The following is a 23,829-nucleotide window of genomic DNA, read 5'->3' on the forward strand; positions in this document are numbered from 1 at the left end:
TTAACGGCCCACAATAACGTAACAGTATGCACGAAACATGGCAAAACATAATGAAAATGAAGTGACTATTCTTGTAATAATGTTTAAGGCAAGGAACGGAAAGTACAAAGAGACAGTGCGGAATTAATAAAATATAGCTCAAAGTCCTTAATTGAAGCGGTAAAGATGTTTGGGTTATGTATGCTATAATGATTTAATATGCATGGTAAAGTAAAACGAAGGCTCTGGTTACCGTATAACGTCCTCGTTCGAGGAACGTCCCATATTTGTTTACTTCTGGTGTGAAAGAATTTTTTGTAAGGCTTCAGTCCAGATATATTCTTCCAGATATACTGACTGTGTAAATGGCGACAATTCTTATTTCTGATTGTCGAACAGTACCGTCCTTAATGCAACAAATCCGTCCTTGCGGAACAGTAGCGCCCTTAATTCAATAACGAAATAATCGCAATTTCCGCCGGGAGGAGTAGTGATATACCAAGAAAACGTAGAACTATTTTCAATTTTAGTCTGATGACGGATTACTCTACTTACTGCATAACGAAGGATCAGTTATATGGCGAGTTCAAACTTGGACCACGTAGGAAAATAGTAAAGGCACGCCGATTGGAGGTTGCCACCAATAACTGCAGCTTCATAAGGACCCGCACCAGAGAAAGATGTAGAAGATAGCTCAAATGTTATCGCAAGACAAGTAGTGCTACAACGCAGTAGACAGTAGATCAGTTCGTGCGTATTGAATTTTTATTTAATGCATACGAATAAATGCGAATAAAATGAGCCCAGCTTAATCAACGTGAGCGGTGGAATAATGGATCCTTCTTCAAATAGATACCAGGTCACTAGAAATGCAGCAATTAAGTGGCGGAAAATGCTAGTTGCACTGAAGAAAAGAATTTTTCTGAATCTACAGGGGGCTTATAAAACACACCGAAGGAAAATTTGTTACTGGGCTAGTTAGTTTATGACCATACGGGAGAAAAGTAACCGCAAAGCTCCCGTCTCCTGTCTTCTGTTCGTCTGACTTGCGCTTAGTTTTCTCCCTTATAAAACGTCTATTTAAAGGTTGAGCGGTCTGAGACGCTCCGCTCTTCGATGTGCAGGTGTTCCGGGCAACCCCGGGAGAAAAGGTGACGTGGGACTGCAGGGGCCTCAGGGATTTCCAGGACTTGTCGGGCCACCCGGCATGAAGGGAGACAAAGGTGAGCTTGGTCAACGAATCAGTAACATGGATGAGAACGTGACGCAAGCATTATATACCATTATTATGCCAGCACTTTTACACTGTATCACACTATAACATTATTACTTCTATAATATATTGTGCTTTACTACACTACATTATTCTTATACCAGCACTAAAATACCATCATTGTTCCAACACATTGTTCGTCTGCTGGGCTGCCACTTGAGGGGAATATTTCTCGTACTTCGCGTGCTCCTCGCGGTAGCGCAAGCGTTTCGTGTAACTCGCGGCGCGTGTTATTTAAAACTGATGGTGGTTAAACTTTGAAGCTCCAAAAGAATAGAAGTAGCCAAAACGAAGCGAGGAAGACAGAGTCACATACTCAATTGCATGCTTAGTTATATCAGCCTTTGAGTGGCAGAAACGATTTGTCTCAGGACTTGTCTCCGCGGTGCGTTATATAACACCTATAAACGTGCCCGGTGAGCAAGGCCAATACTAAAAGCTTTCCTTTTGCACCCCGTTGCAGAGTGCATAAAATAAAGCAGCTATGAAAAAAAAAAGCCCACAACCTGTTTTACACGGCATATTCCGTGGACCGTACACGGCCATTTTCAAACGCGATTACGTCGATAGCCTTCAAGCTTGAGATTTTCAATCGCGATTAAGCTCGAAGGAGTTGTGCCGCTGCTACGCGGCAGAACTAAAAGGCTGTTGAAATAATTCTGGTGTATGGCGCCAAACGTTTGTGGCGCCACTATCGCTGCTTTCGGTTTCGCTTAAAAAAAAAACTAAAATCTTTCTCTAAGTATATAAAATATGTACCTGTTACTTTTTTTAGTTACTGCGGGATTTTAGTTAATAAATGAAAGCTGCGTTTCTCTGTAAAAGTGTTGGCGTTCATAAAGACTGTCACAGTTTCGTAATGCTCTCGCAACACTGATATCGCGGCTGTTTGCTTGAGGATTTTCTGCGGCATGTTCTGTTCATTGTGTCGCTACTGTCTTTCTTCGCGTGCGCACAGGTTGCAATTCAGACTACCTCCCTATAGGGAAGCGCACCTGAAGTTTGCTCCCACTACACCAGCGCCGCCTCTCTCCCCTAGCGGTCATTTCTAAACTACTGTCCAGTAACGTTAACGGCGGAGCGCATTGAATCACGCACGTCTTGACTGGTCCGCGCGCTGCTCGCGCCGCTGGCGCCCTCTCCTTCACTGTGTGCACGCGCTGACGTACTCGCAGGTGCACAAGAGAGATGATTCTGGTCGCTGTGAGTGATATTTTCATTCCATGGCGTTTAGAGAGGGAAGAAAGTTATTGTGTCGTGGTGGTGCGGAACGGCTTCTCTTGGTTCCTTTTATTAAAAGCACACACCCGCAGCTTGCTTACAGAGTCACAGAATGTCAGCCTTACAGTTGCGTTTCTCCCTTCTTCTTGTAAGCGGTTGTTTAAAGGGAACAGCCATGAATGTTGAAAAAAATGTTCGCGATGATACTTTTTGGTCGCACAGTTTACACGCACTGAGAGAGTATGCACGCGCTCAGACATTTTCACTATGAACTTCGTCCAACTAGACCAGATTTCAATCTTATTGAAAAAGTAAGGCATCATTTATAGCAGACGCATCTATTTACGGAATTTTTCACGGAGTCATAACATTTAGGAAGACATTTTTATATTATCCTCATTTATTGATGAATATTCATGGGCCTGAATGCAGTTTCGAAAAAAAAACATTTTTAGAAGTCAAAATGTTTGCTTGCACATCAATGAGCACTTGCGTATGAGCGGTGGCTCTGCGAATAGGTCTTTTGCGGGGAAAATACGCAGACGCTGTAATAGCATTAAATAAAAAATAACCGTATAAATATATGCTACTTATCAACCAAGCTTACGATATTTTTCTTTTAAACATATGCGAGCAGCTGGTAGGCATATGCTGTGGATGGTCTCGTTCTCCATTTCAGCCTCGCTTATATCCTTCTTTGCTCTTATTTTATTTTCGAATACAGGAAATTTTTAATAATATTCATACAAACAACTACAAAGTTCCCAACTATTCGCTCTGCGAAATTGCATGCACCGGACTGAGCCATTGAACAAAAGTTTGAATTGTGGAGATGACTATCTCAAAAAGTATTTACTTCAAATTCCATGTCGTAAACGATCTTGCCACTAACTTGAGACACAAAATGCGGCGTTACGATAATGGCGTTCTTGTCAGTTTACCTCAGGGCGTGGATACTATCCACTAGCGGTTTTTTACTTTTATTTTTTTCACGTTTTCGTTGCCGAATTTTTCTAATTCTGTGAAGCATATATGCGTATGTATAAGCGCTCAAACATGAAGGAGAATGTACACAACTTGCCAAACAGATTTCCAGCAGTACTACACATGCGTAACCGACCCCTTTCAAAAGCTACTCTCAATGGCAGGGGGAACTGGCCTGCCCAGACAATTAGTTATATGGACTCGGCTGGAGAAGGCGCTTTTCACTGTAAAGCCCTTAGTTCTTTTTCACTGCCGCCTGAAGAGCCCCCCCTGCGAAGCTGCGGTCCCTGTGCACGTTCATCGCCATCAATGATGAAGCGACAAATACAGAGACCAAGGCCATGTTTCTCTTCGCTGCAATCTCCAAGCTTAAAGCTGACATCTTGGCTCCAAAAGCTGAGGCAGATTTTGTCGAAGATAAGCTGTTGTTGTTGAATGAACTAAACGCGGCCACATTTGCATGCGGCAGAACCGTCAGTCATGATAATGGTCTTTCAATCGTGTTCGAGGAGACGTTGCCGCAACTTGGCGAAAAATATTTCTAGTGCGCGCTTCGAGTCACGCGGGCCACGTTTCTCTACATTATCGATACGGTGTGACCGCTGCTGGAGCGACAAGACAAACATCAAAGAGGTCATCCCCGTCGACAAGCAAGTCGCGATCAGGCTATTATACCGGTTCTGTTCCATCTATGTCTGGGTTGAGTGGTCCGAGTCTATGCATCTCGCTGACACTGAAAAAAAGTAAATAGGCAGCTACGTACGGTTGATGAAAAGAATGCCAATAAATAATTAAATACCAAGTAAAATTTGTAGGAACACTAACTCTATCTTTAAGGGTCATCATCATCATCATCATCATTCCTCTTGCTTTTCCTCGTTAGCGTATATCAACTTCGATACCTAATCGCAAATCCCCTACCTAATGTCTCTGTTATGGCACATATGCTCATTGCATACAGTCGCTACCACATGCGTGGAGGACCACTCGACATATATACACAAAGTTCCGCATAAACCGTGCTCCGCATACAAGCATGCCTGTGAGGCCTGTATGGAGTAGCGTGTCCAAATCTGGTTCTAACGTCCATGGAAGGTTCGATCCTCATCTCATTCTCACATCTCCACAGAAAATCACGAATTGGCAGCCTAGCCATATATTGTGGCCTCGTGACTTCACCCGAACACTCAACACCGGGCTATGTGACAATGCCAGGGACATGCTCGTGGTTTTTCACTCACCACGCCGAGAGCACCAATTCCGACAACATTGACGTTGAGGAGTCTATTCTGGGAGGACGAGGTCTGTAAATCTATCGCTATAATAACTGCGTAACTAATGCTGTAATTCCTAGCAGTGACCAAGAAGGCGTGAAGGTGTGGCTTAATGGAAGAGACGAGCCTCTCCAGTATGTCATGGTGCTGTTGTTTATTTGCGTTGCAAAGCCCCTATATCAGGCTCACATGCAGTGACCTGTTTCGTTAACGAGGGGTTTTACCTGCAAGGAAACATTTTAAATTCAACAGCGTTCGTGCAGACATCACTGATTTTCGGAAGTCCACAATATGCACATTTTCCAGTTAAAGACTTGCACACCTTGCTCTTAGTATCATAGACATCGCTCCTCTTATGCGACGCAGCAGCATTGAGTCACCGTGATTGGTCAGGTGCGATGACGTTCGCGGCCTCATTTCGGTGGCGGCAAAGTAAAGCACATCTGTGCACTGTGTGAAGCCATGCAAGTCAGACAACCTCAGGTGTCTAAATCAATACACATCATTCTGATACGGCGTCTCTAATAGCCGCATGCGTGGCCTTGGGGCGTCAAATATTTCTATTTATGATTTCAAATTTACATTCAGGCAGTAGCATATGAGGCAGGATGCGTTTGCTTGAAATAACTTCAGTCGACACGACAGGCTAGATTGCGGACCTTGTAGTTACTTGACCAGAAGATCCAGGTAGAACGAGAGGAAGGAGATGATTTACACGGTATGAAGGAGCACTGAACAAGGGTAAAAGGGGGGACGCCTCAGTTCGCAGGTCGAGCCAACGTTTCGACAAGTGGACTTGTCTTCGTCTTGTGATCTTCGGCGAGAAGATCACACTTGAACCAGCGGACTTTGGTTGGACCAGAAACAAAACGTTGACTGAAATAAGTTTCCAGGGGCTACGTTTTGCATCTCGAAGGATGGTAACTTAGGGCCTTAGAAATCGCCTGTTGGCAACTTCTTGTTAGTTTTCGCCTTTCGTCGTTGGCATGATTGAAAATCGCTGTGTAGTTTCGTGCAGCTCGCTTGAGTACAATGAGTTGCGAAACAGTTACCTAATATCGAAGGTTTCAACCCACCATAGTGCTGGATTATGATGCACGGCTATTACTGAAGCGTCGATGCACGAACTTCCTCTTAAGACAGCGCCCTCAAGAAAAACCAAAAGATATCTCGACAAGAAGTTTAGGTCCCCTTCGCTTCAACGGTGGATTTTAGAAACACTGAGCAAGATTATGTCCTTGAATGAACGAATACCTATGCACAGTGCTCCATAACCTTAAAATATTTTTTTGTTCCGGTTTGGCGTGTAATCGCCTCAGTTAGAATTCCACACTTTTATCTCTTTTAACTACTTTTTTCATACTTACCCTGCTTGTACCATCTTCGTGCTCTATAAACTCTTCATTACGTAAACCGGCATGTCAGCGCTCTTCCATAGCTGGCAAAAATCTCTGTTCGTCATCTATAAGCCTCAACAAGTCTGTGCATTTCAACGCATTTGATTCTCTACAATACCGGGACATAATTGCTCTATCTCTCTATAACTATGTTGTAGTTTATCACTCAAATCGGCGTTTTTCTGACTTGAAAGCTGCGAGACGTGCACGGCGCTTGCGTGCCCACAAGATAAGTTTGTTTCTTTCAATAGCGGTTGATGGATCATAGGTCAATGGGATACAAAACGTACGGCAACTGCAACGCTTTTTGATGTGTTTGCGAAGTGCATGGATACCAGGGAGTACGCGCGCCATTTATAAACTTTGGATGGCTGTTTTCTGGCGTTCGATTCGCCGTTGAGTTGCGCACCTCGACAACTTTAATGCACATCACCTCTACACTGCTTATAGCATTCTGCTCCACACAAGAGAAATCACTCCAATGCAAAAGAGCACTCTGCCCTAAGCTGCTACTGAGCACAAAGTCAAAACGTTATATAGAGCGCCAGTATACCCGTGTGCCTTATACGTATATCGTGTACATGGTGTTATATCGTACATGAAATACGGTATAAGGTATACCGGTATACGGAATACTGATACGAAAAAATAGGTGCTGTTCGCTGCCGCATCCTTGAAGTACACTCGTCTACAGACTCAATTAGCAAGCACCTGCAGAAGCATAATATTCATTCTTCACTGCGCTTTGCGTATACTTGTTTGAAATAGTTTCCAAGTAACTGTTGTGATTGAGAAAGCCTTCATAAAAAATTAAAAACTAGCAACGCGCGCATCAAACTGGCGGTCTGCAACGCAGTGGTGTCCCGGTGTGATAGCATTCTTCAGGTCTTGGCGTCAGCAGTTACATCTAAATCCGTCTGGGCGGCTTCATTTTCAATGGTGGTCTCAAGTATAAGCGGTGTAATTTTGGCAAAGATCATCATTTATGAAAGCTCTTTAGGGGACCTCGTGTCTGCGCGTGCTAATCTCCACAGTCTCAAAGAGTGCAACCATTATCCGCAGTAAGCAACTGTGGACGAAATGATGGATAATAGGGGCGCCAAAAGGAAGGGATGATAAAAAAATGGTAACGTTGTAACGTTAGAATGGCTCTCCTACTCTCACTGGGGGCGTCATTATGGTGCATGCACCGATTATATTGCGGCTATGCACTGCGTAGCATCCGCGTTATGTCCGCGGTCCGAACAGCATCTGATCGGTGGCAGGCTTCGAGAAAGCATTCTCTCGAAGCTTTAGCTGTATCGGTACATGGCGCAGGTAAGTGGAATAGCAACGGTTTTCGAAAGTTGTCAGCGACCAATGTGGAAGAGAAAATAACGAATCCTAAGGGGAGGAGAATATTACACTTTTTTGCTTCTAACAGCTGCACGGAGAGTGATACGCATACGGGAAGAGGTTCAAATGAGGGAAGCGAATACGGGAGCGCAAGCTATGCGGCGCTTGCTCGTAGCCGTGTAGACTGCTAGCAATGTCGGGATTAAGAGAAAAGTGACTCTTAGGAAGTAGTTCTTTAGTATAGTTTTTAAGAAAAGGGCACCAAAGGAAGCAGCAAGAAGTGGCTGATCAAACGAAGCGCATTGTGGGCTACCTGTTATTCCACGTTCGTATTGTGCTTAGAATAAAGCTTCAAAATTTGAGTATTTAATACATCTACAAATCCGCAAAGTACACATCTGTCCAAACCGCGTGATAGTTGATGTCTTATAAATGATTCCGACTACTACTGTTTCTAGGCACGGGTTGAAAGCTTAATATTCTAGCGTTTTTCTTTTTCTTTTTTTACATTTTGAATGCATCCATATGCGAAATGCAGGGCCAGATGGACCGCGCGGCGCCGACGGCAAGGACGGCAAAGACGGAATTCCGGGACGTAACGGCACTGATGGAGTTTGCGGTCTGATAGATTCTCCACCCGTAGTTTAAGCGCCAGTGCTGTCTAACTTCATAACGGAAGTTATTTATCTGAGTCTACTGAAGCGCACCATCTTTGCTAAGATTCTTGTTATTCACTATCTAGATGTTATTTATGAGCTGTCCGAGATCTGTCATTTAAATGTGAATACAAGCACCGAGTATTATTTTAGGCTTATCTTCAGGAATCTTAGATTAGGCGGCGGAAAGATGACGAGAGAGGTAAGATTCAGAGACTTTCGTCATAATATTTCTGTGTACTACAAATATTTCTGCCGAGCGTAGCAACAAGGTCAACTTGGACTGCTAAGTTGGATGAAGTGCAGCCATGCATGAAATGGGAAAACAAATACTACGAGCATAGCCTCTTTGGCTGCGTTTTGGCGAGCTCTTACAACAGCGTGCATTACCCGAGTAAGCAGTGTCAAGATTTCTTTAGAATGTCCTAATATCTTAGCTTGATTATAGAAGAGTACACACGGAGGCTGTCTGGGCAGAAATATGAAAGACAATAGCACAGAATATTTATCGAAGAGGAAAAGGCAAAACTGTCATTTCTTCCTGTTTTTAAAAGGAAAGTGTTTTATACCAGCCAAGGCCTCTGATATGATTGTACAACTGATGACGTGCGCTGGCCCGGCATGCAATGTTGTCTTTAAAAGAGTGTGTCTGTCTGTAAATAAAAGCTTTTTTCGTTGCTGCCAGTGGAGTGTCTGCCTGCTGCTTTAGAACAGAACATCTGGCGACGAAGATGGGATCCTGCGTGCAATTAATCGCTGGCGGCAGGCAGCAGTCACTAGGGTTAACCATGCACGGTGCAAGGCGGCGCAGAGCCCTTGCAATCCAGGATTTCATCGATGGCCGGGAGCAGCGCAAGAAGGTAGTGAGGAAGCGAGGCGTCATGGAGCTTTTGTATGAACTTCAGCGGCTGGTTTGAGCAAGTGAACTGGAACGGGCATTACGACAGGACACGTCAAGGAAATTGGCTCTACAGATAAGTGAAGTTTGCTGATTATGGCAGAACCAGGCCATGGCACTAAGCTCTGCAGGGTGACAGAATTCAGCCCGAAAAGCGATAACATACGCTCTTATTTTGAACAATTTGAGGACTACGTGGACATAAATTATGCCTCTGAAGACAAGGAACTAAAGCTGCTTGTAAATGTACTCGGAATGGAGGCATATGAAGAGTTAAAAAAGATATTGGTGCCTCACGTGCCGTCTCGAAAGACCTTCGGGGTAATTAAACAACTTTTAGTAGCTTATTTCAGCCCAGCTCACTCAATCATTGCAGGGAATTGTGAATATAATCTTCGAATGCAGCATAAAAATGAGTGTCAAAGGTTTCATGACTGAACTGAAGCGCCTTGCAAGAGATTGCAATTTTGGCGAGTTTCTAAATGATTCCCTAATGGACAGATTGGTAGCTGGTTTGCGTGACGAAGAAACTCAACGGGCTCTTATTGCATAAGCAGACCTGACTTTCGAGCTAGCTGCACAACAGGCGTAACAAATACATGAATCTGACCCCCGCCGTGGTGGCCCAGTGGTTACAGCGCTCGATTATTGTTCCCGAGGATGCGGGATCGAATCCCGGACTCGGCGGCCGCTTTTCGATGGAGGCGAAAAGCAAGGCTGTGCGCTGTCAGTGCACGTTAAAGAACCCCAGGCGGTCGAAATTTCCGGAGTCCTTCACTACGGCGTCTCATAGCCTGAGTCGCTTTGGGACGTTAAACCCCCCAAACCAACCAAATCCATGAATTCGATGAAAAACCACCCAGCATCAACTTCACTCGCGATTACCGGGACCGTGATAAGGAAAAGAAACCGAGGGCAGCTGCACGGTTGAAAGTATGATTGTTGGCATAGGAACCACACTTGCCGAAATTGTAACAAAAAGGGGCACTTCCAATCTGTCTGCAAGAGAGGAGTTAAAACAACGGCTCTCAGATACGTTGACACCACGGGCGATGAATCCAATGAATTGAGTTGTCATACTGCATTCTACTAGGGCCCTTGCTCGTTTGTCCCTTGAATGTTTGCAAGCATTCAAGGGGCATAGATCTCAACATTGATGGGCAGACTGTGTCTATGATAACTTACACGAGTGCAGCAGTCACGGTCGTACCAGAGCGTTTGTATAGGCAGTGTTTTCCGCATGTAAAATGCATGCCGATAGCTGTGTCGCTGCGCACTTACGCAGGGGAAAATCTGAAAGTAATTGGAAAAGCAAATGTTTTGGTAGACCAGGAAGAAAGCGAGATTACTTTGCCCGCAGTTATCTAGCGCAAGAGAACGGAGCGTCGATGCCCGCTCTCATGAGAAGAGACTGGCTGGAAAAACTAAAGATAAAATGGAAAGCAGTATACAGTATGTCCGCGGATATACCACTGGAGTAGAGGGTAGAAGCCATACGGAAGATGAATCCCGAAGGTTTCAAGGGCAACCTGGGGAATCGTAAAAAACTACAAAGCTCGTATCTTTGTAAAAAAAAGTGGTTCAAATAGTGTTCACAAAAGCACGACCAATGCCATTTGTCATAAAAGAGGAAGTAGCAAAGCAATTGAAAAAGCTCGAGCAAGCCGGAAGCAGCTGAACGCGACAGTGCTCCATCCTCGGCTGGTTGTCCGTCGTTCTAGCGTATTAGGGCACCGCTACGAGCAGAAGCCGTGAATCGGCTAAGTATTGGGCGGCTGGTCCTCTTTTACTCTTTTTTCCTGTGCATTTGCGCTTTTCACCGTGTTCATAGCGCTCGCAGAGAGATTGTAACTGTAAACGGATGTCTACGCAATCTCCCGGCCAGGGGCGCTCCCCCTGGTCGGCTTTCATTATGCCTCACGATCTACCTCTGGAAGCGTTCCAACGATCTGGCGTTCCAAACATTCCCGTGGCGCTGGTGCCCAAAGATGGCGGATTTATCAAAATGAATAGCCCTGAGACTGTTCGAGCTCAGGCAGCCTCTTTCCTGTATGACTCGATCACAGAAGTGAGGCAGTTTGGGCGTGGCGGGATACTGTTCCGATCTCCAGGCCTCAATTGCGTTAAGTATCTGCTTAAATGCAATTCATTTGGATCGCTTCAGATAAGCAGCTTTATCCCTACTCATCTTGCATGCACAAAAGGATTGGTTCGAGGAGTAGACTCTTCTTTAACTCCAGCTGAGGCCCTCGACCTTCTTTCGGCGGCTGGTGTGGTAGCGGTGTATCGTTGCAGCTGGGAGGTTAATAATACGCGGGTACCAACAGAGTCAGTAATTGCCACATTGGCGGGAACTTCATGCCCGTCAGAGATAAAAGAATGGCCATTGAACTTTCGTGTGGATCCTCTAGAATCTAAGCCACTGCAGTGCACTAATTGCTGGCTATATGGTCACAGTGCTCGTGGTTGTAAGTCCTCCGTGCGGTGTTGCAAATGTGAGGATGGTCATCATTCGTCATCATGTTCACAACAAAATAACAAATGCTGCCTTTGCGGTGGAGCCCACGCTGCAAACACCTTGGAGTGTCCATCTCGAAAACAGGAGCTTCAAATTCTAGAGGTAATAGGTAAAAAACGCTTTTCACGTCGCAACGCTGTAACAGAAGTTAAAGGGCGATTGCACGGTTATGCAGGTGTGTCAGCCCGATCGGGTGTGCCTCTGGATGCATCAATCACAAAGGCGATAATGACTGCAGTGGAAGCCTCAATGACTAAAATGGTCGACCGAATAGCTGCTACTGTCACATAGTGTTTTTCTAACGTTCTGGCAGTTCAGCTAACGCAAGCCCTGCAATTCGAAACAGCCCCTTTCATAGCAAACATGCCCTCTGAAAGGTCTCAACTGCTTGAAAGCACTACTGTTGCTTCGCCTCACAAGGCTACTCCTCCAGATGAGGATGGAGACATTAATGACGCAGAGATGGTGGAATCAGATGTAAGAATTCTAAAACGGTGTGGGTTTCCCATGTCCAACCATTCTTCTCCGCGGTCCCAACCAAAATCAAAGAAACATCAGCATGCATCAAAGCCAAAGGATAATATTTTGGGGCAGGCAGTTGCGGCTGCCCAGATTTCGCCATCATATGGGCACTAAAAGTTATCCAGTGGAACTGTCGTTCAATTATAACAGCTTCAACAGATTTAGTTTACATTTCTTCTCAGTATGATCCAAATATAATTATTTTGCAAGAAACTTGGCTAACAGCCGAAAAGCATTTCTATTTACAAAACTATTATTCCTTCCGACAAGATCGCCAATCAAAAGGAGGAGGTTTAATTATATTTGTCTGTACAAAATAAGGAAGATTCAATGAACATATATGCCTTGTTATTTTGTTTTCATATTTCATAAAAAAGCTCGGTTCATGGCATAACTTCGTATTAGTTTCATCAGGAAGGAAGACCTATAGAAAAGAAACTTTATTAAAGAGCGCGGATGATGGTCCCAAAGTGACCTACGCCTAGTTGACCAAGGGAAGCTTTTTTTCTAGCTCTGTCCAGAGCAGTAAGGACTCCAGGAAGGTGAAGGGTGGGAATGTGGGAACAACACAATGTGACAGGAAATGAGGCCAAGCCGAGCCAGGCAACCCTCAGGCGCTGGAAAACCGTCGACCCATCTCATTCACTTCCTTTTCGGGTAAAACTATGGACCGAATGGCGTTAAACCACTCTCAAAATCATCTTGAAACCTCATTTTTTTTCTTATAAAAGCAGATTCGCTTTCGCCCTTACGTATCAACACACCCAATATGCCTTCATCGCCCTGTCCTCGTTTCAAGTCCTTGCCCTGGTCACGCTGCATGTCCGAAACGCTGTTGTTGTTGTTGTTGATGATGATGTGTTGGGTTTCATCATCATCATCATCATCAGCCTGATCGACTATACCCACTGAAGGGCGAAGGCCTCTCCCATATTTCTCCACTTAACCCGGTTCTGTGCTAGCTGCATCCACTTGACCCCTGCGAACTTCTTAACCTCATCCGCCCACCTAACTTTCTGCCGCCCCCTGCTACGCTTTCCTTCCCTTGGAATCCAGTTTGTTACCCTAAGCGACCATCGGTTATCCTCTCTTCGCACTACAAGTCCTGCCCATGCCCATTTCTTCTTCTTGATTTCCATTAGAATGTCAGTGACTTGAGTTATTTCTCTGACCCACTCTGCACGCTTCCTATCTCTTAATGTTACCATTACCATTTTTCGTTCCATAGCCCTCTGGGTTGTCCTCAACGTAAGTAGAATTCTCTTGGTTAGCCTCCATGTTTCAGCCCCATAGGTGAGTACAGGTAAGATGCAACTGTTGTATACTTTCCTCTTGAGCGATACCGGTAAGCTGCTAGTCATAATCTGCGAGTGCTTGCCAAATGCGCTCTATCCCAATCTTATTATTCTTGTTATTTCCTTTTCATGGTCCGGATCTGCGGTTACTACCTCTCCTAAGTAGACATATTCGCCTACTACTTCCAGTACTTCGCTACCTAATGTAAACTGCTGTATTCCTGAGGCTGTTGAACATTACCTTAACCTTCTGCATATTGATTTTCAAGCCTACCTTTCTACTTTTCCTGTCTAGGTCATCAATCATTATTTGCATTTCATCCCCCGAGTTGCATAGCAAGGCGATGTCATCAGCAAATCGCAGATTACCGAGGTATTCTCCATCTACCCTTATCCCTTACTGCTCCCATTCCAAGTCTCTGAATACTTCCTCTAAACAAGCTGTGAATAGTACTGGGGAGATTGTGTCCCCTTGCCTAACACCTTTCTTTATGGGATTTTTTTTTTTACATTCTTTATGCAGAACTATGGTAGCTATGCAGCCACTATATATATATATATATATATATATATATATATATATATATATATATATATATATATATATATATATATATATATATATATATATATATATATATATATATATATATATATATATATATATATATATCAGTTCAGTCATGTCCGACTCTTCGTGACCCTATTGACCATGTCACGCCACGCTCTTTCCGGTCTCTCACTATCTTCCTAACATCCCATAAATTCATCTGCAGTGCCTCGAGGATGCCATCTAACCATCGCGTTCGCTGCCTACCCCTTCTCCGGCGACCCTCCACCTTTCCCAACATCAAATCTTTCTCCAGCGACTCCTCTCTTCTCATCAGATGACCAAAGTAGCTGACCTTTAACTTTAGAATTTGACCCTCCAATGAGCAGTCAGGGTTTATGGTCGACAATATTGACTGATTTGATCTTCTGGCAGTCCAAGGAACTCTCAAGAGTCTTCGCCAGCACCACAATTCAAACGCGTCAATTCTTCGGCGGTCAGCCTTTTTCACAGTCCAACTCTCGCATCCATACATCACAACTGGAAAGACCATAGCACGAGGTATACGGATCTTGGTTAGCAGTGCAATGTATCTGCTCCTTACTGGGCGGTCAAGGCTAGCCATGGCTCTCTTTCCCAGGAGCAGGCGTCTCCTAATTTCATGGCTGCAGTCTCCTTCCGGGGTTGTCTTGGAGCCCAAGAAGTGAAAATATGTCACAGCTTCCACTTCTTGTCCCTTGATGCTCCAGGACTTGATAGGGCAAGACGCCATGATCTTTGTCTTTTTAATGTTCAGATTAAGTCCAAACTTCTCACTCTCTTCTTGTACGCGCATCAGAAGTCTCTTGAGTTCCGCTTCACTTTCTGCCATTAAAGTGGTATCATCCGCATATCTAAGGTTGTTGATACGCTTTCCAGCAATCTTCACTCCAGCTGAAGGCTCGTCCAGACCGGCCTTCCTCATGATGCACTCTGCATATAGGTTAAATAGGCAGGGCGACAGTATGCAGCCTTTCCTCACTCCTTTCTCAATCGGAAACTAATAAGTAAGACCATGCCCAGTTCTGACTGTGGCCTCTTTCCCTTCATACAGGTTCCTGAGGAGACAGATGAGGTGAATTGGAACTCCCATCTCTTGGAGAGCTTGCCACAATCTGCTGTGATCTACGCAGTCAAACGCTTTCGCATAATCAATAAAGCAGAAGCAGATGGGTTGCTGGAACTCTCTTGCTTTTTCCATGATCCAGCGAAGGTTGGCAATTTGGTCTCTAGTTCCTCTGCCCTTGTGAAACCCAGCTTGCACGTCCGGAAGCTCCCGATCCACATACTGCTGCAGCCTACCTTGGAGGATTTTCAACATCACCTTGCTAGCATGCGAAATAAGCGCGATCGTGCGGTAGTTGGAACAATCTTTGGCACTGCCTTTCTTTGGAATGGGGATGTAAACTGACCTCCTCCAATCATGTGGCCACTGCAGGGTTGTCCAAATCTTCTGACACAATGTATGCAGAATGTTAGCAGCGTCATGGCTGAGGTTTTGAAGCAACTCAGCTGGAATGCTATCAATTCCGCTAGCTTTGTTCTTAGCAAGGCTGGCTAAGGCCCATTCAACTTCACTCTTCAGGATGCCCGGCTCGAGATCAGTGATCACAACCGTCTTATGTTGGGGTTGCACATTCGGGTCCTCCTTGTACAGTTCTTCTGTGTATTCCTGCCACCTCTTCTTTATCGCTGCGGCTTCAGTGAGGTCCTTGCCTCGTTTGTCCTTTATCATGCCCAGCTTAGCACAGAAGCTTCCTTTGATATCTTTGATTGTCTTATACAGAGCTCTTGTGTTCCTTAATTGGCTGTTGTCCTCAACTGCTTGGCACTGTATGTTCAGGAAGGCATTCTTATCTCTCCTTGCTATTTTCTGAAAATCCGCATTGAGAACCTTGTATCTTTCTCTTTCCCCCATAGCTTTTGTCATCCTCCTTTCCTCAGCTATTTGCAAAGCCTCTTCAGATAACCAGTTTGCTTTCTTGCATTTCTTTTGCTTTGGAACTGCCTTAGTAGCAACTTCTTGTATTATATCACGAACATCAGTCCACATCTCTTCGGGCTCTTTGTCTTCTAGATCTAATTCTTGAAATCGATTCCTCACTTCCACAGCATATTCTAATGGAACCTGATCCAGATTATACCTGAAAGGCCTTCTAGTTTTCTGCGTTTTCCTCAATCGAAGCTTAATCTTGGCAACAAGAAGCTGATGATCGGTGCCACAATCGGCCCTAGGCCTTGTTTTTACTGCTTGTATAGCGCTTCTCCATCTCTGCCGGCAAAGAATATAATCGATCTGATTCCTGTACAGACCGTCCGGTGAAGTCCATGTGTACAGGCGCCTCTTGTGCTGTTGAAAAGGAGTGTTCGCTATGGTCAGGTTGTTTTCTTGACAAAACTCTACTAGCCTCTGCCCAGCTTCATTTGGCTCACCAAGACCGAACTTGCCTGTAATTCCGGATATTTCTTCACTCCCTACCTTAGCATTCCAGTCTCCTATGAGAAAAACGACGTCTGATGATGGGGTGCGGTCTAAAAGGCATTGTAGGTCCGCATAAAATCTCTCAACGTCAGCTTCTTCAGCAGTAGTGGTCGGTGCATAGACTTGGATAACTGTTATGTTGAAAGGGTGGCCTTGGATCCGAAGTGAAATCATTCGGTCGTTTTTGGGGTTGTACCCTAGCACTGCTTTGCCCATTCTTCCATTTACTATGAGAGCGACCCCATTCCTTCTCTTGGATTCGTGCCCACAATAAAAGACATAATGGTCGCCGGAGTTAAATTCTCCCATACCGGTCCACTTGAGCTCGCTGATACCCAAGATATCAATGTTCAATCTGTCCATTTGTCGCTTGACGATATCCAGTTTACCTTGCGTCATAGATCTTACATTTTATGTTGCTATGTGATACATCTCCTTGCAACATCGGACTTTCCGGTCGCTTCCCGACACATCCACAACTGAGCGTCCTTTTGGCTTTAGCCCAGCCGCTTCATTCGTCCTGGAGCTACTAGGAATCGCCCTTTGTTCATCCCCAGTAACATGTGGGACGCCTTCCAACCTGGGGGGCTCATCTTCCGACGCCATATCATTAATGGTATTGTGACTGGCCATAGGGTTTTCTTGGCAGGAAATACTGGAGTGGGTTGCCATTACCTTCTCCAGTGAATCACATTTTGTCAGAACTCTCTGCCGTGACCTGTCTATCTTGGGTGGCCCTACACAGCAGAGCTCACGACTTCATCGAGTTTCGCAAGCCCCTCCGCCCCGACAAGGCAGTGATATATATATATATATATATATATATATATATATATATATATATATATATATATATATATATATATATATATATATATATATATATATGTATATCTTCCAGCACTTTCATGTACGGGTCGTCTACCCCCTGATTTCGCATTGCCTGCATCACCGCCGAGGTGTTGGGTTTAATGGCGCATAAGACATCAGGGACATTACAACTTGTTTAGGAGCATTGCCTCCTCTAAAAATTTAAAACCACAGGCTGTTTACGCATTCGAGAGATCATGTAATACGCAATGTTCAAGACACTTGAGTGTGGGTCTTCTCTCTGCTCGTACATACGTTCCTTCTTTCGCATAGAAGGCGAGAATTCCACTTCCTTTGGAATCGTCTCTCGTGCCTCTTAAGGTGTTCTTTTTAATACCATTTTTAACATTTATATGCAGCCGCCATGTCACATGCAACTGAAACAAACATTCCATGCTTGTTCTAGATAGTTTATGCTTACTACCTCACACTGTGCAATACCTAGGGCTCCTCAGCGGAGGCAGAGACTACGTTCCAAGTAGGCGTCGATACTGAACAATGTATTCCAGTTCCCGACTTCTGCAGGGCTCCATCCAGCACCAAAAAAAAAAAATCCGAGCTCCTTTTTTTATCGCGCATCCGCTGGTTATTCGGTGTCTAGACAGCATAGTGAGGAAAATCCATCAGTCGAATCCTTCATATTAATGTCTTACTGCTTCATTTTGTTGCAGAAAAGCAGATATTTGGGCTAGTTGGTAAATGGTTTCATCAAAAAACAGTGCAAACTAAGACACAAGAGTACAAGAGGATTCCTTGTGGTGCTTCATTCTTGTGCGCTTTCTTGTGTCTTACTATCCGTTATTTTTTATTGTGATTATTCATCTTGTTACTAAGTGTCCTCAGACGCTTGGTGCTAGAGAAGGTAGTGACGACAGAGTAGGTACGTACAACTAGACATACAGCCTTGCAGGGTGAAAAAGAGGACATAAAATGACGGCACCATATAAAGTTGAAGTTGAGAGTTTATTAGGGAATCCCAAACAAATTACCAGAATATTCAAAGCGACCATTGACGAGAATACAAAGATACCTTATAAAGCATGACGGGTATACGCTTTATCGTTTCTTGTATCCAGACCCTTTGTAATGTCTCCTCCGAAACAGAGTGCCTGTTTACGCGTCGCGTGATCAAGAGCATCGGCCTGCCAGTGTTGAATCGCAATTGCGGTGGCGCGCTCAGCAACTGGATGCGCGAGATCAAGCCTTATGACCCAAACACCTTCTACGTGGCCAACGAGCTGGACAGCACCTCGCTCCTGGAGTTCCCATCCAAGGCGGCCTTCCGCAGGGGCACAGGCTACCGTACGCTCCGTCTCCCGGCGCCCTTCCAGGGCAACGGGCAGCTGCTGTACAACGGGTCATTCTACTACCACTAAAATGACACCAACTACGTCGTCCGGGTGTCGCTGGCCAATCGAGGCAGCGGGGACCCGCTCAAGTGAGTACATGTGGCTCGGCGTGCCTGATGCAGTACCTTATAATGCTATGCTATGCACGAATGTTGATTAAGGGTAATCATTTCAACCGGTCCAGCTGCGTCCCCTGCAATACGAAAACATCTCGATCGTATAAGTGGCATTCATTATTAATTAATTATTTGATTGTGCAACTGTCACTAATTATTAATATTTTATTTGTAATCAATTAGTAATTACTTAATTAGTCTATACTTATCTATTTGATATCAATAATGAGGAATTCATAACTATTTATTAATGAATTATTACTCATTATTATTAATAAAGCATTATATTTGCATATTACCTTTTTTGCGCATTTGCGCATACTGTGTGGGGTGCGCGGCATTAATTAGTAATTATATAGCTCATTGCGCAACTGTCACAGCTCAGTAATTAGCAATTAACTAGTAACCCGCAAGTAGTAATTAGTAAATAGGAATTATAATGATTCATTGCGCAGACACCACTAATGAGTATATATTAACTAGTCATGTATGAGTATTCAATCATTGATTCACATATGGTCATATAAGGCTCGCATTCACGCATACTGTGGTGGTGCTCTGTGATTGGTCGAGACCTCCATGATGTCATCTCGTCTCGACCAAACAGAGGCGCCACAAAAACGTAACACTTTTGCTGACGACAACGATGAGGCTATAAAGGCTTTCGCCTTAAAAAAAGAGTACGAAAAATAAATAAAACTGTGCAAACGGCAGTGACAGGAGCGCCCCCAATCGGCCTGCCAAACTAAGGGCTCTGCCCTACAACGTTGACTTACACACAGGACCCTCTCTTACAGATAGAAGCAAAAAAACAAAATGACGCAACCCCTACACTCGCTCCGTGTCGCCTACGCATCGACATCGCACCTGAGCATTTTAACGCCACGGTTGTCAATGCCGATTTGGCGTTATTTCAACGCATCCTTCCCACACTTCTTGGCGCCATGCACTGTGGCCCTCCGGTTTTCCCGAGCTCTGCCCCGTCTGTGACCTTCGCCCCTGCGAGCACGTTATCGTTGCTGAAACGACACGAAACGGACCTCCTCATGGCAGGCACATCTCTTGTTATATACGAGTCTCGTCGTTTTCAACTTCGACTCACCAGTTGTTAGACCCTGTTACGCCTGTCACTTCAACGGCTTTCGTTGCTTCGGTCGACCTTGCATTGCGCGAATACCTCAGTGCCGACAGGTAACTTTGTGCTATCACACACCGCGCTCCAGTCCGACCATGATGTTACGTACACACAAGGAACTACTGCTACCAGGGGCTCACATTTGACAGTATCCGCCACGTTACCGTGTGGACACACCAACCTTTACAGCTATACTTCTTTTTGGGCGGATATTGGCCAACTACTATCGCTGACCTGAGAGGGCCTGCCCAGTGCAATACATCTCATTAATATTATAACTGTTAAAGATACGTTCAGTTTTCTCTTTTGAATTTAGCTTAGCAAAAATAAGAGAGTCATTATACATGCATAAGGAGGATGCATAAAACATGCAAGGAGGAGGAGGAGGAGGAGGAGGAAAAAACGTTTAACGAAAACTCAGCCACACATTCCCAGGAGGGCCCCTTAGAGGGCTTCTGGGATAAGGAGCCCTCCTGGAAGTGTCTGACTGAATTTTCATTCACGATTTTCTCCTCCATCTTGGCTTCTTTCACATGCATGTCTTAATAACTTACTTATCTTACAATTGTATTTTAAAAGAAGCGAACAGCCTGGGAACCGTAGCAAAGCGTATTGAAATGCTTTTTTGTTAAAGGGGGCGCGACTGCGAAAACACTTCTTAGCTTCCTATGGCACAAGCAGAATAACAGGGTTGTCGCACAGCTGTCACTCGCATCGCTCTGTAAAGGTCTACATGGTCCTTGCGGGAGGACAGTAAATTCCGCGTACCCCGTACGGATGGAGGTGGCGCTCACGAACGCCCCATAGGTCAGGCTGCACACAGCTCAGCTACACTTCAAAACAGATGATCGGACAGCCGGCCCCGTAACTCAGCTGGTATAACAATGTGGGATGATTGCGGAGGTAGTACAGATTTAAACAGCACCTCGCTTGTTTAACTTCTATTTTGCAATGAAATATCTTTAAAGTAAAATATGGATTACTGCATATAATTTCTTATTGGCTAACTCCACGAATAAAGACCAAATCATTCCTTATAATTTCCAAGGTTGAATGGCTGTTGGCTACCTTCAGTACAGGACCAGGACACTGAAAGGGGAAATGCTCTCAGGAGCACCAAGTCTGTTGCTGTCAGGGTTGTCTTCGAAGTGCCGCTGAGCTCCGAGTTGTGAGTTTGTTCTAGGTGGCATCGTCTCGAGACGAAACCACACTTTAAATGTCATAAGCTTTTCATTTCGACGCGAAATGGAAATTAACACGTCCGTTATCATGCGCTTAATTTACAAAATCATGAAACTAGTTTGCTCCATCAAATGTTCTACCGCATGAGAAAAGTAGGAACGGGAAGGTTCGGCAAAAAAGTTTGAAAATGGGGAGGGCCTTTTGTGACACGTGTTCAGCATGAGTTTTGTTGCTTAAGCGTTCTCCTCAGTAAAAGTACTCTTCAATCGACGCCTGTGTGTGCCCTCTTTCATCGACCTTTTCTCTTTATTTGCACTCTACAAGCCTAGCCTTATTGCGCAGGTGACACAAATATTTGGCAATGAATATGTCTAGCTTGACAGAAAGACATCACGAACGCCTGCTTTCTACTTTTTTATCCTCCCTTGCTTTGTTAAGATTAGGAAGCATGCCTATGGAAACAATTATTGCGTTTATATTGCAAATAAGCTCTTGGAAAAGAGGGTTAATGAATTTTTGTTTAGTAACGGTGTATTCTTAAAATCTTCTGAATATTATCAGGGTGGCAGCGCGGCTGAATCTGGACGATGTCGTTTATTGCAACGGAAGCTACTTGTACGCGGCACGAAGGAACTACGTCAACATCTTGGCCGACGAGAACGGCGTGTGGCTCAGCTACTCCAGCTGCAGATCCAACAACACCATGTTACTCAAGGTGAACTGTATCTTATGCATCCTGTTCTGCCTTTTCGTTAATACCAAGGCCTGCATGCAGTTAATGCTGAGTGGGTCGATTTGTCATCACAGCTGTCATCACACACGTTATTGCACGTGGCAGTCAGTGAGCTTTGTAAGTACAAGGCAGGAGATCACAATTTGGAGACAGTGTGACAAGATGACCCCTATCGTCTACAATTGCTTCTGAATGTGGCTCGGCGCAGGTAAGGCGTTCACTCTACTTCAGGGGCCCTCATCTCATCCCTCACTGTTCCTAGCCTTCAAACCCGTGTTTCCTAAAATTCCTACAATTGCCTTGATTGCCCCGGTATGTCTGTTTTTTTGCCACATCCATGCTACCCCTCCTTCTAAGTGAACGTTGAATACTTCTTTTCTCGCCCCCCCCCCCCCTCCTTTTTTCCAAATTGTATCAAGGAGTGCCCCTGGCTGAAAATTTCTTTATCGGAGGACCGACTGTCCTTGATGGGACAAGCTTCCGATCTTTTTTAAGATGAATTTTCATTCTAAATTGGTTATTGCGACTCCTGAACTGTTGAGGCCATAGCGGACAATGTGAAGGCAGGAAGGACAACAAACCTTCCGAGACTTTTCACTTAACTTTTCAATTTCGGGAGAAGTGGAGGTTGTAGACGGAGAGCGCTAGAGTTAGGGGGCCCCCCGATAACTACTATCAGCATGGTGGGAACAGCCAAGCACCGCAAATTACAGCGGCACGTGCACCTTGTAGCTTTGGCGAACTGGACAAGAAGTTCTTATATTTGGAGCAAAATGTTCTGAAATATTAAAGTCGATAAATCAATGCTCTGATGATTAGCTTTTCTGCACTGAATGTCAGACGGACACTCCGTGCCTGACTGCGCAGGTCCATGAGGAGAGCCTCCGGCCGGAGTGTATCTGGAACTTGACAGTGGACCGCCGACAAGTTGCCCACCTGTTTGTAGTGGGCGGCGTGCTATACGTAGTGAACAGCTCGAGCGAGCATAGCACTGACGTTGGACTCGTGTACGACCTCTACGAAGGAGCACCGCTTACGGATGCACCGCGGCTTAACTTTAGCAACCCCTTCGGCAACACCACATTCCTGACGTACAATCCGGGCGATGCGTCCCTCTACACCACAGACAGTGGATTCCAGTTCCTCTACCCGCTGCTCTTCAACACAACCGAGGCGGCTCAATCGGAGACCAGCAGCCCTGCTTGAACCGCTGCCTGGCAATGAACCCCTGTCCGCCGTTAAGAGATGTCAAGGAACAAGTAAATAATTGTAATAAAGGTTTCCCTTTCGTTTAACCTACCTTTCTATTTCAAATCGCCATTGCTTCCTCTATTACGTACCGTTTGTTAATAAAGTTCATGATTGCTAGGATAGGGGACCTAAAGGTATTTGTCGAAACTACCTGTGAACTCCTAAATCCGAGATGCTTTGGACTTTCTTGCCTTGAAAGTAGTGAGCTTCTGTTATCTGCATTTGTGCTAGTAGGCATCCAATGCATGACGCAAAATCTTGGTAAAATGCGAATCTCTACATGGAGCACCTTGAGAAAAAGATGACGTTAAGGCAGTCGTCGGCTACAAATGGAATTACCCTCCAGGTATGCTACCAAAAATCTCTCCATAGTAGCGAAGCTTATAGTAAAGAATTTTCAAAAACATGGTATGTGTCCCAGCTCTTCGATCTAAGTAATTTTCGTCGCTATACGCAGAAAGCACCTTGCAGATTGGCCAGCTGCCACTGTCATCATATAGATACCAGGGCCCGTATTCCGAGTTTGCGTCGTTATCGAAAGTGTCGCTACCTCCCCGACCTCGAGTAATCTGATTGGTGAAAAAACCCGGAATATGATGTGGCCACCTCTTCCGGTTCCGTATTGGCAACACCCAGTTCCGGCGTTTCGATCAATCAGATGACTCGAGGTCACGTGAGATAGCGACACATCGATAACGACGCAAACTAGGAATACGGGCCCAGCTCAGCATTATGAAGGAGTTTCTCTACCTCAAGAACAGATAGATGTT

The 23,829-nt window shown here is 44.9% G+C and overlaps 1 protein-coding gene and 1 long non-coding RNA gene across 2 annotated transcripts; both read left to right on the forward strand.

Annotated features, from left to right (window-relative positions):
- Positions 1-1,100: 1,100 nt before the first annotated feature.
- On the forward strand, positions 1,101-8,803 carry LOC146197068 (uncharacterized). The gene is made up of 2 exons (XR_014705660.1): positions 1,101-1,202; positions 8,002-8,803. It is a non-coding gene; the product is annotated as an uncharacterized LOC146197068 (long non-coding RNA).
- A 104-nt stretch (positions 8,804-8,907) lies between these two features.
- Positions 8,908-23,014, forward strand: LOC146197069 (olfactomedin-like protein 2A). The gene is made up of 5 exons (XM_084597119.1): positions 8,908-9,030; positions 18,370-18,595; positions 20,968-21,061; positions 21,637-21,790; positions 22,676-23,014. Exons 1-5 carry the CDS (start codon positions 8,908-8,910, stop codon positions 23,012-23,014), a joined length of 936 nt encoding a protein of 311 aa, XP_084453245.1.
- Positions 23,015-23,829: the final 815 nt, after the last annotated feature.

Source organism: Amblyomma maculatum, chromosome 3, assembly GCF_055883805.1.
Source record: "Amblyomma maculatum isolate TAMU_Amacu chromosome 3, ASM5588380v1, whole genome shotgun sequence".
NCBI lineage: Eukaryota > Metazoa > Arthropoda > Arachnida > Ixodida > Ixodidae > Amblyomma > Amblyomma maculatum.